Raw genomic sequence first — 17,378 nt, 5'->3', positions numbered from 1 at the left:
ATGAAGACACTCCCGTCACGAACGCCGAATGAGACGGGGGGACGCAGGGCGGTCTGTACACAGATCCCCGAAACCCAGCGGCAAAGGCTGGACTCAGGCACATCTCCGCTCCTCACCGCCTGCCCGGCCCAGAAAGATATTCCTGGAACTGGTTTGCTTTGTTTCTTTCTTTAAGTTTTATTTATTCATTTTTAGAGAGAGAGGAAGGGAAGAAGAAAAGAGGGAGAGAAACACCAGTGTGTGGTTGCCTCTTGCATGCCTGCTACTGGGGGCCTGGCCTGCAAGCCAGGCATGTGCCCTGACCGGGAATCGAACCAGCAACCCCTTGGTTCGCAGGCCTGCACTCAGTCCACTGAGCCACAGCAGCCAGGCCAAGCTTTGTCTCTTTTCATCTTAAATTTGTTTGGGACACTTCGTTCTTGCTCACTAATCTACCCTTGTTTCAAATCAAACCTAGAGAATTTTACCATATTCTCTTCAGAGTTAGATGCGTTCTACCTTCGAGTCCTCACGAAGGGAAAAATGATTTGCACCATGATGACTGACGACAACAGTGAAGCACGGAACTTCACACGCTCGGCCCCCCACCCCATAAAAACCTGGGGAGCTCAGAGAGAGCCCGGAGAGCAGAGGACAGAGCTGAAAAGGGCCGAGCCGCAGAAGTGAGGAGGAAGGGTGGCAGAGGGAGACTCATCAAAGCATATATGCTGGTGTGCGGTATGACGCCGTTCTGGTGACAAGGGACACCACCACTGTCCGCCTTTGGCTTAGACAGTGGACAGAGAACATCTTGGGCTACAGGCCCTTCGGAACCTTTGTGAAAATTCCAGTATCTGTACTATTCACAGCGATACCTCCCTAAGGAACAGAAGGGTGAGTCCTCAGAGTAGCTACAGCACAAAAAACAACCACAACACCTCCCCGACTGCCTGGCCCTTGCTTTCGTTGAGGTCACGGCTGCGGGAGCATCTTCTCTACAGTAAGGCGACTGCTATCTTATCTGTGCGCGGTCGTTCCTACCTGCCAAAGAGTATTTTTCTTGGGGGACTCATCTTCATTTTGATCCTCCATAACTGAAGTGTTCTAAGGGGGGAAAAACAGGTTATTTGAATTATGCCAAGTTTTGCAAATCCTAAATAACTACTTCAAAATACAACTTTGAAGACCCACACTGGAGTGTACCGACACAGACCCGAGAGCTCATCTGGCTCATGGCTAACACGTGCTACTCTGGGTCACGCAGGCTGTGCTCACTGGCCACAAACCCGCAGTCGGCGGTGGGACAGACTCTCACTTCTCTGCCGGTCGAGCTGACCGAGGAGACGGCTGAACTCGGGCACTGGGCTGGGGCTCCACCTGTTACCACCGTGACTCTCCTGCTTGTGGTCAGAGCCCCCGAGCCCGGCCAGTTCCCAATGGCTGCACAACACACCCACTAGCACGTCTGTGGTTCAGTGATCCAGCCCAGCTGGCCATCAGCAAGCAGAGCCGACAAAGCCCTGGAAGTGCCCCCCACCCCCAGCCTTTCCCTCTCCCCCTTGACAGGCCCGTTTTTCTGGACTGCCGTCAAGATCGCCCTAGCAGGCGTGGTGGGTGCCCCGGCCTTGTCCCTGGAGAGGGGGATGCTGCTGGCCAGTGACAATCTGGCTGGCCTTAGGAATGCATTAGCTTTTGGGTCTCTGTTTACCGCACAAAGAGGCACTGTGCAATTATTCTTCCTGGCGACCTAGCTGTTCAATAGATGCCCATTAACTGGAGATTACACATGACTGGATTTTCCCTTCTCAGGCTCCTGTCGAGTAACTAACTGGAAGCTCACTGAGCAGGGGAAGTTGAAGAGTCGTGCCCAGAAAGGAGTGACAACTGCCTATGGGCGCAGCCCCTGTAAGACTCCGTCCCAAACCCCAACTCAGGAGCCTGGCGCACAATGTTCAAACTGCAGCATCTGTCCCACAGCATTATTCAAAAGGACCCGCAGTGTGGACATGACCCTGCTACTGCCTGATGGGGGGCAGCCTACCTCCCGGACTGTCCCCATTTTTCCTCTATGTTCTGCAGGTGGTAACGTTCTGGGGCCCATGCAGCACTTCCAAACCACCCTCTGGAAATGCCCGGTGCAGGTGACGGCAGAAGGACGGGCACCAGTGCCAGCGCTCTGCCCTGCAAGCCCCAACGCCAGTGCCGATGGGGAGCGGGGTGTGGTGGGGAGGGAAGGCCGGAGGCTTTGGAAATCAGAGAGAAGAGGGGACCCTGATCTGGTCACTCACTCAGTGTATGTGTGTGTGGGGGGCCTGAGCAAGCTGTGTTGGGCGCAGACAGATACAAACTGCACCGAGCTGAGGTGGGAACCAAGAACACCCGGCGAGGTGCCGGTGTGTCTTCCGGCACTACACCTGCTCACACTCTGCCTCCAAGATGCTCCTGCCCCTCGGTGGCCCCTTCTCACACTTCTCTCACCCCAGACTTTGAGGGAGTGGCCCCAGGTGGCTGTCAACAGAGAAAACCCACTGCTTCCTCAATAAAGCCCTGTAAACCCAAAGCACCAGGGTCTGCAGTGGGGAGGGCAGGAGAGCAGGGCCGCCGCTGGGACAATGAGCAACGAGCTAGTGAGGAAGACCGTGCGTCCGGGTGTCCCGAACAGTCCGCAGCCGGGGCAGCAGCGAGGGATCCTGAATGGGGAGGAGGGGAGAACGGAGACATGGCAGTGTTTCCCGCTCCCTGTCATTTTCCTTTCGCTGCTAGCTGGAAGGACTCAGGATCCACAGGGCTGGCAGGTCTCACCAGGGGGATGGATAAAGTGGGAACTGTCACTCGGTACACCATCCCCTGCGCCTGACTAGTGGGTACAACACCATCCTTGCAGTGTCACGGTGTCCTGGGCTCCACGAGAGCGGCGAGAAGAAACAAGGACCACGTGAAGAGCCGAGCGTGTGAAGCGGACGAGAGATGAGGCGGTCCTGCCAGGGCCCCAGGCACCCCGGGTGCCGTATGAGAGGTCGGTGTGTGTGACGTTTTTAGCCGAGAACTCCCGAAATGCAGGAGCGGGACCACCTGGGCCACCTTGCTCACCCCTCAGAGAGAGAACAATAAAGGAAGTCCCTGCAGACCACACGAGAAACAACCGTCTTTGCAGTAAAAAACGCGGCTCTTCCTGCCATTCTCTCCAGACCAGGGAAATGGTTTTCACTTCTGTAGTTGAGAGGGAAACAACCCCTCTGACAAAAACAGCAACTGTTTTCCCCAGGCTTGATAAAAGCGGACAGACGCACCCCTTAACAAAACTGTATTTCGTGGAGCCCTGTGGGGGCTGGGAGGAACTCCTTACACACTTTCGCAGCCTCTCGTACAAGCCTCCCGGAGGGGACGCCACAGGGAAGCGCTGCCCTCGAGCTACGCTGGCCGGAGGGCCATTTCCACAGAGGACTCCAGGGGACACCAGAGACGTTCGGAGGAAAAAGGGTCCCAGGTCTAATGAGGTTTAAGAAATGCCACTTGTGTGCACCCCATTACCCCGCCAACATACTTATTAACTCACTAAAGGTTCTGCAAGGCTCACAATCCAAAAACCAGGATTTTAAACGGTGGCTGAGCCTAGATTCCCCACATTTGTGGGGTATGGACACCCCCACTTCACAACGACAGCTCGGCACATGATGGCGGATCCCTTCCTCCTCCCACTCCCCAGGGTGAGCACTTCTGGGAAACAAAGGAAACTCTGCCCACTTTTGGCAAATAAAATATGTACCTTTTCTATCTCCATCATCTTTACCAAACTGCTATATGGGGTTGTGGGAATAAAATCCCCTTATAGGGCCACAATTTTTTAAATGACTTTGGCATTCATCCCTTACAGTATAACAGACAGAAAGCCACAGGTTCAAGAGCGAGGTAAGAGAAGGCAATGCGAACAGGAGGTGGTTTCCCATGTCCAAGCCAGCAGGAGGAAGTGCGAGGTGAACTAATCTCAGAGCTGAAATCCTCTTTAAACCCCAACACTTCTGGGAAAGGAAAGTTCTTTGAAATACCAACCTGGCTTATTCACTTCCTACCCATCTCATCATCACCTCTTTCCACCTACATCTCTACCAAGAAGCATCACATGTAAATAAAAATGCAGACCTCCGTATTCTGATATCACTGCCGAAGAAAGATACAATCTAGAAAGCAGCAGCTCGACTCTGAGGCCGATCAGCCTCCGCACTGCGGACTCTGGGCCCAGACCGCCCTTGCTGGGTGGGGCTGTCGCACGCACTGCAGGATGCTCAGCAGCATCCCTGGCTTCCACCTACACGAAGCCAGCAGCGTCACCCTCCCCTGCCCTCATGGTGACAACCAAAAGCGTCTCCAGGTTGACAAATGGTGGGGGTCGGGGGGAACTGCCCCTTTTCCTTAAGAGCCATGCTCTAAGGTGTCAGCTCCTAAACCTGCCATCTTGAGAAGACACACGAAATAACCATCATCTCAGGACTGGCCGCACTTCCTCTTCGGGCTTCTCTGGCCCGTGCCCGCATGCACCTTCTTCAAACGCAGTACAGTCTGCTCTCCCGCAGCCAAGCAATTAATGGAGTACACAGATGGCCAGACTCCGGGCTGAAGTCCTGCTGGACATGAAATTCCCACTTGGGAAAACCTAATTCAGGAGTTCTTGCTGGATTAAGACCCACAGGCTCGGGGTGTGGATGAGGGCCGTTAAGTACCACGCAGCCAGGCACGAAAGTCAGTGCGCGTGTGTCCCCAGAGAGAAAATCCATCCAGGGCGCTCACCAGGTTCTCAAAGGCACCCCAAGTGCAGGAAGACAGCAAACTGTGCCTTTGACCAAAAAGCAGACCAGAGTGGATGGAGCCTCGCCGTATCTTTGGGGTTTTCTTAAGGTCCCCGGGAAATTTGTATCTGTTCTAACATCACTGTTATGGCAAAACGACGTGGTCTACAGGGTGGCGCCACCCACAGTAAGGAACCTGCACTGATACCATGACGACAGACTCCGCCCAACGCGTGACATCTAGGACCCACCGCCACCCACAAGCATGAGTGAGGCCCCTGCTCTTACAAAGCCCCCAGGAGGGGGCGCCACAGGGAAGCGCTGCCCTTGAGCTACGCTGGCCAGAGGACCATTTCCACGGAGGACTCCAGGGGACACCAGAGGCTCGGAGGAAAAAGGGCCCCAGGGCCCAGTGAAGTTCGACAAGTGCTGTGCACCGAGTGAGCGCTCTCCCCACCTCTGGCCACGCCCACCCCCACTCCCACTCGCAACGCGCTTCGCTTAGACAGTAAAGGCTCGGCAACATCTCGTGACTTAAAGCTCAGGTTAAGGGAGCTGGGCCTCGCTTTCCCAAGTCTGGTGGGTCCAGACGCCCCCATTTTACAACATCTCTTCATCACCAGCTCAGCACCAGCCAAACCCGGACCAGGGCATGGTAGAATTCCTTCCCTCTCCCACTTCCCCAGAGCAGTAAACACTTCTGGGGGATGAAGGAAACAGCACTCACTTCTGGGAAATACAGGTAAGCTTTCCTGGTCCCAGACTGCTCTGCACGGTGGCGTGTGGGCAGGCAGAACAGGCTCTGCGCGACGACCTCTCCGCCAGTGGGTGCCACCAACCGGCGCAAACCACATCTCACTTAGGAGAGTATGTACTCGAAGAGCTGTATGAGAGGAACAAATCCCTATTTTCAGTTTCACGATGAGAAATCCATGTACAGGTAAGGTTTCCACACAAAAAGCATCTTTACTCCTCAGAGAAGGCAAAGGGAACCCCACACGGGGTCTGGAAAACGAGGAGGCATTCTGCCGTTTTCTCTCGCATCTTTAAACTTTTGGATTTAAGGCATTAAGGATGACAGCTACATAACGCAAAAATGCTATTAGCTAACTTCGTTGAGTGTGCAGTAGGCTTGTTCACATATTGTCTTTTAATCTTCAGGAAAAAAATAAAAGTAGATATTCCAAGCCTACAGAAGACACTGAGGATCGGAGAAGCAAGCAGTAATTAAGAGTCACAGTTGGTGAACTTGACCCTCAGATCTAGGTCGGTTCCACTCAGAACTCAACGTACTTTCCATATTGAAAAATACATCTCAGGTGTTTTCCAACTGCTGGCTACAGCCTAAGAAATCAACTTAATGGGCTGCGACCAGCATTTTTTAATAAAGTGAAATTGAATCTGGGCATTCCCCTGCCCACGATGATAAGCAAAGACGAATCATACAAAAAGGCTAAAAGGAATGAGCAAAAACATAACAGGAAAATTCAAATTAAAAGGACAGTAAGTCATCGCTGCAAGGACAGCAATGTTCAAGTCAAACCACTGAACAGCCTAAAAAGTTCTTTAAAATTGCTACAAGACAAAATGTATACAGAGACTAGCGTGTGCTTGTATGTACTGAATAAAACACCACAAAGTACACCGAGGAAAAACTGCCTTTCATTTTTTTAAACACCTTTTCATATCTGACAGATCAAGTAGACCAAACCATCTGATTTCCCATGGACCATTTCAAAAAACCGACAGAGCCTCCTAGGACACATAAGAGATCTCAGATACAGTTAGCAATCAGGGAGAGATTATAGTATGTTTAACATCAGGCCAAGCAGAAAAGTCTAAATCCGGTTTGCCAATTATAACTCGCCATAACTTCCAAAGATAAGCACACAGAGTAATGACTGGCGGAGGCAAGCCAACACCTTTGTTTGGTTACTGTTAATTCCACCAAGGCTCCTAACTTAGCCTAAAATTCTAGTTCATACTGAACTTTACCAACACATCGCCAAGAAAAATGAGATCACTAGAAAGCCAGAAGCATTCGTTTGGAAAAAGAGACGAGCTTAGCCAAAAAAGCAGGCCCCAGTTCTCATACTAACCTTGCAACTCAGAAGGAGGAAGCCTCAAATACATTTGTGTACAGATAGAGGACCTTTGAACACAATGGCTCTGGCCACAATTAAAACATAGCTTAGTGGGAAACTGCCTCTTCACCTCCCTCCACATAAATACTAAAAAAGAAACAGTTGTTTACCTTCCACAATAATTAAAAACTAATACATTTTCTTTCAATCTACTGGGAGTCTGACTGCACTTGCTGCTACATGATTTCTGCAGCGTAGTAAGTGTTCTCTAACTCATCTAACCCACAGTTCCACTCAAACTTCCAGCCCTGCCCCCAGAACGTGGTGACGTAAACAATCTTCATCTATCCAAAAAAAAAGAGAGAGAGAGAAAGAAAATTCAGCTAATGGAAGAACTCCTACACATAAAGAACAAAAGAGAAGATAAAGGGTAGAGAAAAAGAAGAAAATGAAAACAATACCTCAAATCAGCCTTTCTTAACTGGAGTTCTGCAAGATGATTAAGAGTGATCCAGGCCCTGGCTGGTGTAGCTCAGCGGACTGAGCACGGGCCTGCGAACCAAAGGATCGCAGTTCAATTCCCAGTCAAGGTACATGCCTGGGTTGTGGGCCAGGTCCCCAGTGGGGGGCGTTCAAGAGGCAACCACACATTGATGTTTCTCTCTTTCTCCTTCCCTTCCCCTCTAAAGATAAATAAATAAAAATCTTTAAAAAATGTTTTAAAAAAGAGTGATTCAGTTAACTATTTCCTTAATTTCCCTAAGGATGGTACACAGACACTATCAGTCTGGTTACATGTGAGAGAAGTTAACTCACGGTACCCCACGCACGCCTCAGTGCATCACGGCCCTCGTGGAATCTGACTGAAAACAGTCATTCCAAGTTGAATTAAACATGCTCAAGCATGCATTCAATGTTATTTTTAAGTGCCTTGAATCAGATATTCAAAACTCAAGAACAGAAACATATCAAAAGCGGAAAGAAATGACAACACAAGGTTTGGGTCACACAAGAAATAAAAACAAGATTATAAAGGAAATAAAAATAAGTTACAATGTCCAAGAAGGATAAATTCAAATGAAAAATATAATGAGGTATTGAAGCAGGAAAAAACCCTCAGAGAATGAAAATGAGGTAAAGAAAGAGGCAAAAGGGCACAGAGATAACGTAGTTTACACGGAAGACAAGAAGATCCAACCTATGTATACCTGGAGCTTCTAAACACGCACACACAAACAAAATAAAGGAAAAGAAATGTAACACTCAACACCACAATCCAGGTGGCTTCCAAGGGCTGAGTGACAGGCATTGCGGAGTGACAGCCACGTGCTTCGTCTGGGGTAATAAAAATGTTCTAGGTTGCCTGTAGTAACAGTTGCACAATTCTGTGAATACACTAAAAATCAATGAACTGTATACTATGCCAAGTATCCAAACTGTGTGACATGTAAATCACACCTCAATACAGCCGTACTTTTTAAAAACCTGTAACTCACGAACACTTACTTCTGTGAAAGAAAAGGACCGAGGATCATGCGGTGACAGGGTCTCTAGGTGCGGGGAGCACTGGCTGACAGCACAACCCGGGGGTGTCCCAGGGACACGACCAGATTGCACAGATAAGGAACACGGCTCTCCAGGCCCAAGTAATTTAATTTAAAGGAGAGAGAGAGAGAGAGAGAGAGAGAGAGAGAGAGAGAGCGAGCACGTGCGGGCGTTAGTTACACTGGCAGCAAGTGAGGTCAGAACACCAGGGCATTTTTAAGAGCATTCTCCAAAAACTAGCAAAGAAAGTGTAAAGCAATGATTTTATAACCGAAGGCAACAGAAAATAGTTCCTCTGTTTACTCTTTATGAGTAACCAAGAGGTGACTTGAGAAATTTGAGCAAAAAAATTAATTGGTAAACATTTAGGATAATTACAAATCTAAGAATAAAGCAAAGACAAAAAGGAAGATAGAAGAATATTTCATACATTTTGATAAAGTGCAAATAGTGCAAATTAAAAATTGGAAGGAGCCCTGGCTGGTGTGGCTCAGTGGACTGAGTGCTGGCCTACAAACTGAAAGGTCGCCGGTTCAATTCCCGGTCAGGGCACATGCCCAGGTCACAGGCCGGGTCCCCCGCTGGGACCGTGCAAGAGGAAACGAATCAATGTATCTCTTACACATCAATGTTTCTCCCCCCCTCTTTCAAATAAACACAATCTTTTTTTAAATTCCTAAAAATTGTAAGGATAAAGGATCAGGAAGAGGAAAGAAAGATAAACTCTGATTATTGTACTGACAATACATGGGAGGTAAAGAATACCATTAAAGATTGATAAAGTTGTTAATAAAACATTAAATAAGAAACCAACAATTACAGACATTAAAAAAATTATAAGTAAAGGTTAATTAATAGAACAAAAACTTCCTGTTTTTCAAAAGAAATTTAAAAAATTAAAGAGCGAAAAAAAAAAAAACCCACAGCATAAGTAGAGAAGGCAAAAGACATGCACAGTGACATGGATGACAAACACACTCACGCACACGACTCCGTGTGACAGGCCGGGAAGGCAGAGAGCACAGCTCGGAAGAATAAGCACGAGCAGGAAGGGAGGCAGGGCTCAGAAACGTCCAACCTGACACCACTAACTGAGACGAAACCTGCTTTTGAAGCACACGTGAAAACTGTACAAAAACTGGTCATGTATTAGGTCACAAAGAAATAGTAAGTTCCGTGAAGGAGAAAAATCATATAATAGCCTCTGATCAAAAACCAGTAAAACTAAAAATAATTCCTATAAAGAATTAAAAGTCTTCCTTTAAAAATCAATGGAACAATTTATGAAGCTCCCGGGCCTGTATGTCCTTTGAAGATTTGGTGGAATTCCCCGGTGAAACCAAGTTGGTCTGATGCATTTTTGTGAATAAGTTAGTTCTTTGGTAAGTCTCTCTGCTCTTTTCTTCATAACTTGTTCTTCACTGAGACAACACAGCATTATCAAAATGACAGTTTGTTCTAATTTATAAGTTTAACACATACCCAATAATCACACAAAAAGCTCCTTATGGAAAAAGACAAGTTGATACTCAAGTTCACATGGAAAAACAAACTCAGAAAAAAACATGGGAAAAAAGGCTACAAGGGGGATTAAGTCCTACGAGAAGCAAAAACCACGTAAGACGCTCTAACTAAAAATGGGGAGCTCTGGGGGCACATAAACACACAACGACTCCAGGGCAGGGGTCAGCAGGCTTCTTCTGTCGAGAGTCCGAGGGAAAACATTTCCAGCTCTGCAAGCCTCACAGTTTCTGCCACGAGCACCCGTTCTCCTGCTGTGGCACTCACCGAAGCGGCCGCAGAGCACATGTAAATGAATGAGTGTGGACGCGCTCCATCCAGTTCAACGTCATTTACAAACACAGGGCTGGGCCTGGCCGGGAGATCACGGCTGCCAAACCTGGTCCATTGGAACAGAATGTCCAGAAACAGACCCAAGTGCATATGGAAATGTAGTGCACAACAAAAGTGGCATCTTGGATCACTGGGGAACTCTTCAGTAAGAAGTGCTGGGACAATCGGGCAGCCGCTTGGACAAAGGTCAAATGAGATCCATACTGAATACACCATTTACGAAGAGACTCCAACTTGGTCAGAAAGGTAAAGAGTGAAACCCTACGTACTGGAAAAAGACGTGTGAGTTTCTTTAAAACTTGAATAAAGGGAGATGTTATTTAAATATGAGTCAAAACTCAGATGCAATAAAAAAAAAAAAAAAAGAAAAATTTGGCCAGATAGAAATGTTAGACTTTCACACACAGCAACATTTTTAGAAACACCGTAAACAAAGTCAATGGATGAATGAAAAACTAGAAAAAATATTTGCAATACAGGTCACAGATAAAGAACATGTATGCCTCAAAAAACTTCTTTTAAATTGAAGGAGGTAAAAATCATCAAACTCTCAATAGGAAAACAAGGAAAAGACATGAACACTTTCGATATATAAATGACCACTAAGTAAAAGCTTCTCAGCTGTTTAATTAAAGAGATGCAAATTAAAGCTAGACGTCCCTTGGTCAGCCCAAGTCCCCAGATGCATGAGCACACGTCCTGTCTGTGAGCGGCCCTTTCAGAGGGGGACCCAGCCACACCCGACAGAACGTGGCATTACCTTTGATCCAGCGACCCCACTTCTGGGAATCTTCCCTGAAGATACACCATGATGAAATAATATGCAAATACACGTGTACACAGTTATTCACTAGAACGCTGTACTTTTTTTAAAAACCACCCTGAAACAACCTACATGATCATACATAAGCTGCTGGCTGACTAAACTATGGTACCGCCACAACAGAACGCTTTGTAGCCCGAGGCAAGAATAAGGCTACTAATGACTGACATAGAGTGGTTTTCAGGGTTCATTTTTAGGTGAAAAAAGCAAAGTGCTAGAAAGCATACCTGTTCACAGCGCATTAAAAAACCCAGGAAGGACAAACCAGAAACTAATCAAACTGGTTACCAAGCAGAAACTGGCAGGGAAGAATGAGAGAAGGGGAACAGGACAGAAAGGATAACTATGCCTCTTTGTGCTACTTTAATTCTGAAACCTACGTTAAATGATGCTTTGTATACTCAAAAGTAAAATCAGTAAGGACTGGGGGAGAGAGACGGAATACGAGCAGAAACAAACAGACCCCAATATGTTTCAAACGAATGCCAGTTGCACTCAGTGGTAGAGGTGAACTTAGCCAAGTGACTGACCCCTGAGCTCAGTAGCTACCCCACAGGGCCACGAACCTCTTCCAATTGTAAAGAAACAGTCAGTGTGGTTAGCATTCACTTTTCAGGGACACGGGTGCGCAACTCTAAAATCACTTGGTAGGTATCCTAAGACAACATACTGTGGAAACCAGAAGCTGGGTCCTCACTGTTAGAGAAGGGAGCTGTGGGTGTGAAAGGGTCGCCTTACAGAAGGCTGGACTGGAGATACCACTGTGAACTTGGTTGCTAGTACATAACCAAGGAGGGAGTAGTTTTTCAGACAGAGAGACAGAACGAGACCACCAAACCGGACTGACTAAGAGGGCCCAGAAGCAATGACACCGCGGAGCACACCAGGCACACCTACCGCCCAGACCCCAGCCCCTCTGTCCCTGGGAGAACGAGGGCCTGCAGGGGACCAGTGACTCCAAGGCTGAGTGTGGGGAACGGAGGGATGAGCCTGGAGCATTTCTGTCCCGCAGAAAGGAAGTGATTAAGGAATTGAGGACAGGCCCCGAGGAGCCAGGAGCCGGCTGAAAGGGCACCCAGTGGACAAACTGTGCCCATCAAAACAAATGATAAATACAAATTATGTCCCACTGAATAAAGTAGGAAACCACAAGTCTATACTCACAGACCAAATGAATAAAATGACATTTTAGTGAAAAGAAAACATTTGCAGCTTCAACAGACCTCTCCACAAAACAAACCAACCACCTTCATTACAAAGGGAAAAAGCGTACCCTTGCAGCTGAGACAGCTGCTAGATACCTTGTAACTCAAGGAGGCAGAGGGACCATCAGCAACAAGACAAGTCGAAATCACGCACCAGCCGCGAGAACACAGCACTGTTTTTGTGACATTCCCATGGAAGAGGAATAACCGAAATCTGACCACGAGGAAGCTCTAGACATGTAACCTGACGGGCTGGCCACAAAGTAACAGGTCTGTTGTCAGGTGTCTAGACCACCCGAGTTCAGTGAAGACTGAGAAACTGTTCCCGGTTGAAAGAAATTAAAGTATGACAGGTAAAGACAACGCATCATTCCGAACTGGACACCTGTGCTACAAAGGACACCATTGGGACTTCCAACAGGACCGGACAGTCACTGTGGACTGGATGGCAGAAACGTAGAAATGGTCATTTACTGACTTGTTTCTCATCTTGTCATTATGTAAAACACCCTCCTTTGTACACAATACATATTAAAACACTGGAGGAAGCATCCAGTCCACTTCACATTCCAGTTATTTGGGAGTCAAATATCTCTTGGTACTGTACTTACAACTAAGCCTGAGACTGCCTCAAAATAAATAAAAAGCAATCTTTCAATGCTGGTTCACATTAATAGCCAACACTTCAAACTGTGGGATCACATGCCCAGGAAAAATATGCTAAAATCTTTTGCACCCTTTTCACCACCGCTGTCGGAGGAGGACCTCAGTGAACATCTCACACGAGCGCTGACCGCTTTGTCTGCCCCAGGCCACTCACTGCCCGTTGGAAATCGGGTTCATCCATCTACCCCCTTCCTGTGAACACTACCGGATCGCCCCAGCAACGCTGTTTCTGGCAAAGCCTTTTCGCTGTACTTGACTAGGTAGATGACAGTTTCTTCTGCCTACCATTTCTCTAATCCCTACTCCTTCATTTCCTGGAGGCTTAAAGATGAAGACTTTGACTCTTGCCTTTTACTCCAAACTAAACAACTAGAAAGCATCCTTTAATGTAAGAGATTTTACAAGGACTCTAGTAAGTGATGCCTGGTTTTCTAAAGGGAGGACAGGGTAGAAAGAAGGTTCCTTGCAACAGGCGGATGATGAGTCTTTAGATGCAATCCGCCTGCCGAGGTATCACCAGAGCACGGCAGAGTGCACGGCCCAGAGCTGGTGGTCAGTAAATATGTACACGACGTACGAGTGATTCTGGGCTTTAAGTCATCCCTAAACAACCTCGTTCTACCTGAAGGATCTCGATTTTGAACTCTAGCCATGGTCCCAGGCAATGCGGCCGGGAGCACAGGCTGGCACAGTTGTTCCCTGTCTCTGGAGCTCCTTCTGGCCTTGCAAGCCAGCAGTGTGAGATCTCACTGGGCAGGCCAGGCCTCAGCTGACTCCGCCCACACACCGCTGCAGGGAGAGCTGCCACTGGTAAAGAGGCTCGTGAATTTGGAATTCCTGCTGAATCGCGTAGAAAAGGCTTGCCAGACTTTTCCAAAATAATAGTGTTCAATCCCAGTGAGTGTACAAACCCTAGTGAGAGATGCAAACCCTCCGGAAAATAACTGGACAAGATATACACAGTACATCTCCTAGAAATGTGTCCTAAATGACTCAAAGTGGAGACAAAGAGTCATGCACCAAGACGGCGATTCATTTTTTAACAATTAAAAATGAAGATTCCAATAACCCAGAAAAATGACAAATTTTGGGATGTTAAAAAATACATTATATAGTACTTTCACATGAGAATTTTTAAGAATAGAAAATTATTAACTCAACCATCCTGAACAAGTATACAAAGCATATAAAGTAAAACACAGGCTATAAAACTGCAGCTGGCTCTTGAATAACGCAGGGGATAGGGGCACTGCCCCCCGGCACAGTCAAAAATCCATGTATAACTTTTGACTCCCCCAAAACTTAATTGTACCCACATGGGATTGGTTCCAGGACCCCCATAAATCCCAAATTTGAGGATGATCAAGGCCCACGTAGAAAATGATGTGTGCAGATGAAGGCATACAGTTAGCCCCAGTGTATCTGTGAACTTCAAACCATGAAGAGAAAGCAGTATTTACTGGACAAAATCCACGTATAAGTAGAACTGTCCAGTGAAAAACCTGTGTTGCTCAAGGGTCAACAGTGTATGTGTGTGTGTGTGTGTGTGTATAAATACATATAAAGCATATATGAAATATTCTCAACTAAGTAAAGCATATGCATAGATGAAAAACTAAAACTCAAGGTATTGAGTGGCAGTCCCTAAATTGAAAATTATTTCTCTTTTTCCTTCCCACTCCTAGCCAACATTCTACAATATACATACGTTGTATAATCGAAAAGAGTATTTTGTAAGCAAAACGAAAACACAAGTTAGTCTTCAAAGCAAACTTAATTTTTTTTTTTACTCAAGATGCTCTTCCAGCTCACACGAATACTTGGACTCAGAAAACTCAGTCCAAAGTAGTTCTGGCTAGGACAGCAAATACCGCCACTCCCCTTAATCCTCAGGAAGCTTAGACACGGAGACAGCCAGCCACTCCCTCCTCCTAGTCCACTCTCTTTCGCTTACTCAGGACCTTTTCTAGAAACCGGCGTATTTACCACGCGGTGAACGATCCCTTTCCTCTCGGAACTCGGTTCTGGGGAGGGAGAAAGACCGGAGGAAAACACACACACAGGGTGAAGCCCCAGGCAGTGCTCAGTGTCCTGAGGAAGAAAGCAAAGCTGGCTAAGGGACCCAGTGAAAGGAGAAAGCTATTTTAGATTGGGCGGTCAGAGAAGGCCTCTGAAGAGATATTTGATCGTGAGGCTACTGGCATAGTAACATAAATAGCATTCCTGTTGCGTAACTGTCCTCATACTTAGAAAACTCTGTTTACAACTTAAAATAATCATCTCTATGAAAGTGACTGCTACTTCCAGAGGCAGCAAGGTCTACTGGAACGGAGACTTGGCCTTGCCTCTCCGTAGGCATGTACCCTTAGGCAGCCACAAGCTCCCCCCGCCCTTGAATCCGAATTTCCTCACGTGTAAAACACAGGCAGCCACGGGGTGATAAGGTTTCCGGGCAGGTGAGAAAGGTGAGGTTTGGGAGAGAACTGTGCAGATGTGTCTGGCACAGCCGTTCAACGACCTGAGCTCCTGGCTTCCCACACGAGTGCTCTAAACGGAATAACGACCCCACACGGAGGGTCATGTCTGCGAGCAGACAGACCACACATTCACCTTCGGACCACACCAGGGACTCCCAAGTCCAAATTGTGTCTGTCTACACGCCTGTTAGACAATGGCGACATAAATGCTACCAGCCTGACAAGACCGGCATCAGTTTTACTAACGGGACACGCCTTTCCATTCTTCACTTGCTCATGAACTAACTGCCTTTGACCCTATCTCTGATGCCCAACTCCAAAGTCTGGCTGCCTCTCGGTCAACGACTGTGATGGCCAATTCTACGTGTCGGCTTGGCCCTGCTGTGGGGCCAGTTCTTAGTTGAGCACCAGCCTGCGTGTTGCTGGGAGGATACCAGTGATGACTGTCTACATCAGCACACACTGGGGAAAGACGACCACCCTCCACTCTGTGGGTGGGCCTCAACAGTCGGCTGAAGGCTCCGCCTCGAGCCTGCAAGGCAGAAATCCTGAGTTTCCCGCCTGTGGACTTGCCCCAAATTCCAAATAGCAGGTCCCCAGAATCTCGTGAGCCAATTCTCTAAAATACGTTTCCCTACCTCCTACTAGGGGCTCTGTTTCTCCAGAGGGCTCAATACCCGGGCAGCCTTCGGGCTGGTCTCCCCCCTTCGCTCTCCATTCTGTGACCCACACGGCCGCACGACTCCCCCTAACAGGTCAGACAGAGTACCCCCCAGGTTCTCTATGACTCCCCACTGCACGAGAGGGAATGTCTCCAAGTCCGCAGTGGCCTTCAGTCCACAGCACTTCCTCCCACCTAACACAGTATGTGTTCTACTCATTACTCGTGTTAGTTCTTTATTTCCCCACGAAAATCAGTTAAACGAAGACTGGTTTTCAATTTCTTCTTTGTGCCTTCCTGTTTTCTACTATCGTAAACATATATTGCTGAGCATAAATAATGTAAATCAGAATAACCTTTTCGAATGAAGAAAGTTCATGCCGCCCTGACTAGTGTGGGTCAGTTGGCCGGACATCGTCCCGCAAACCCAAAGGTCACTGGTCCAATTTCTGGTCAGGGCACACGCCCAGGCTGTGGGTTGGGTCCCCGGCTGAGGAGCACGGGAGAGGCCACCAGTCCGTGTTTCTCTCTTGCATCGATGTTTCTCTCCCTCCCTTTCCCCTTCCCTTCCCCTCTCTCTAAAAAACAATAATAATACATTTAAAAAATGGTCATATCCTTTGCCTCAGAATTTTCCAATGAATAAATATGATCTAATGAATTAATAGGCATACACAAAAATTTAATGACCTAAATAAATGTCTATCAATAAGAGACTGATTAAGTTACACTGTATGCCCAGACAGTGAGTCTACAGTTATTAAAAATGAAGGTGTAAGCTTACTAATGTGAACTATATTGATAGAAATTGGTTTCTAGTTCAGTACAGAGCATGAGCCTATGCTGAAACAAACACAAATATATACAATACGTACATAGAAATGTCAAGGAGAATGACAAAAAATGGACACTAAAATGAAGTGAGATTATAGCTGAATGGTTAATTTCTGTACTCCTTTCTGTCTAAAATTTTTACAATCAAAAAGTGTTACTCTAATCAACAAAATAATGTAAACCAACAGAAATACCTAAAACCTACAAGCAACGCAACGAACGTGGGTAGTATGAGCTGTACCAACATTTTTGTTGAAAAAGGAAAGACGTCTCCTAACGTGGTAGGACGACTTCACCCACTTCCCGATCCTCAAATCACACTGTTGGACCTCATCCGTCACACGGACTGCTCTGGAAACCGTCCACTGTTACTGAAGCCGGTCTCTGGCGGTCCCTTTCCCACGGCTGAGGCCCTCTTCCACGGGAATGCGTGCGATCTCCCGAGCGCCAGGCCTGTACGTGAGGC

At 47.3% G+C, this 17,378-nt stretch overlaps 1 protein-coding gene across 5 annotated transcripts in view; it reads right to left on the bottom strand.

Moving 5' to 3' along the window:
• The window catches only part of FBXW11 (F-box and WD repeat domain containing 11), a 98,035-nt gene that overhangs the window by 40,318 nt on the left and 40,339 nt on the right, over positions 1-17,378 (bottom strand). For 3 of the 5 annotated variants that reach the window (XM_037127919.2, XM_037127922.2, XM_037127921.2), the window contains one exon: positions 1,021-1,083. The exons of the other annotated variants lie outside the window; for them this stretch is intronic. In XM_037127919.2, the coding sequence (XP_036983814.1) occupies positions 1,021-1,083 (63 nt within the window). The remainder of the gene's footprint in view (positions 1-1,020; positions 1,084-17,378) is intronic. 5 annotated transcript variants of the gene reach the window in all.

The sequence above is a fragment of the Artibeus jamaicensis genome, unplaced genomic scaffold (assembly GCF_021234435.1).
Source record: "Artibeus jamaicensis isolate MK-2021 breed Jamaican fruit bat unplaced genomic scaffold, CSHL_Jam_final scaffold_3151, whole genome shotgun sequence".
Classification (NCBI taxonomy): domain Eukaryota; kingdom Metazoa; phylum Chordata; class Mammalia; order Chiroptera; family Phyllostomidae; genus Artibeus; species Artibeus jamaicensis.
Note: the sequence above shows the minus strand (reverse complement) of the source record. Positions and strands in the feature narration are given on the sequence as shown.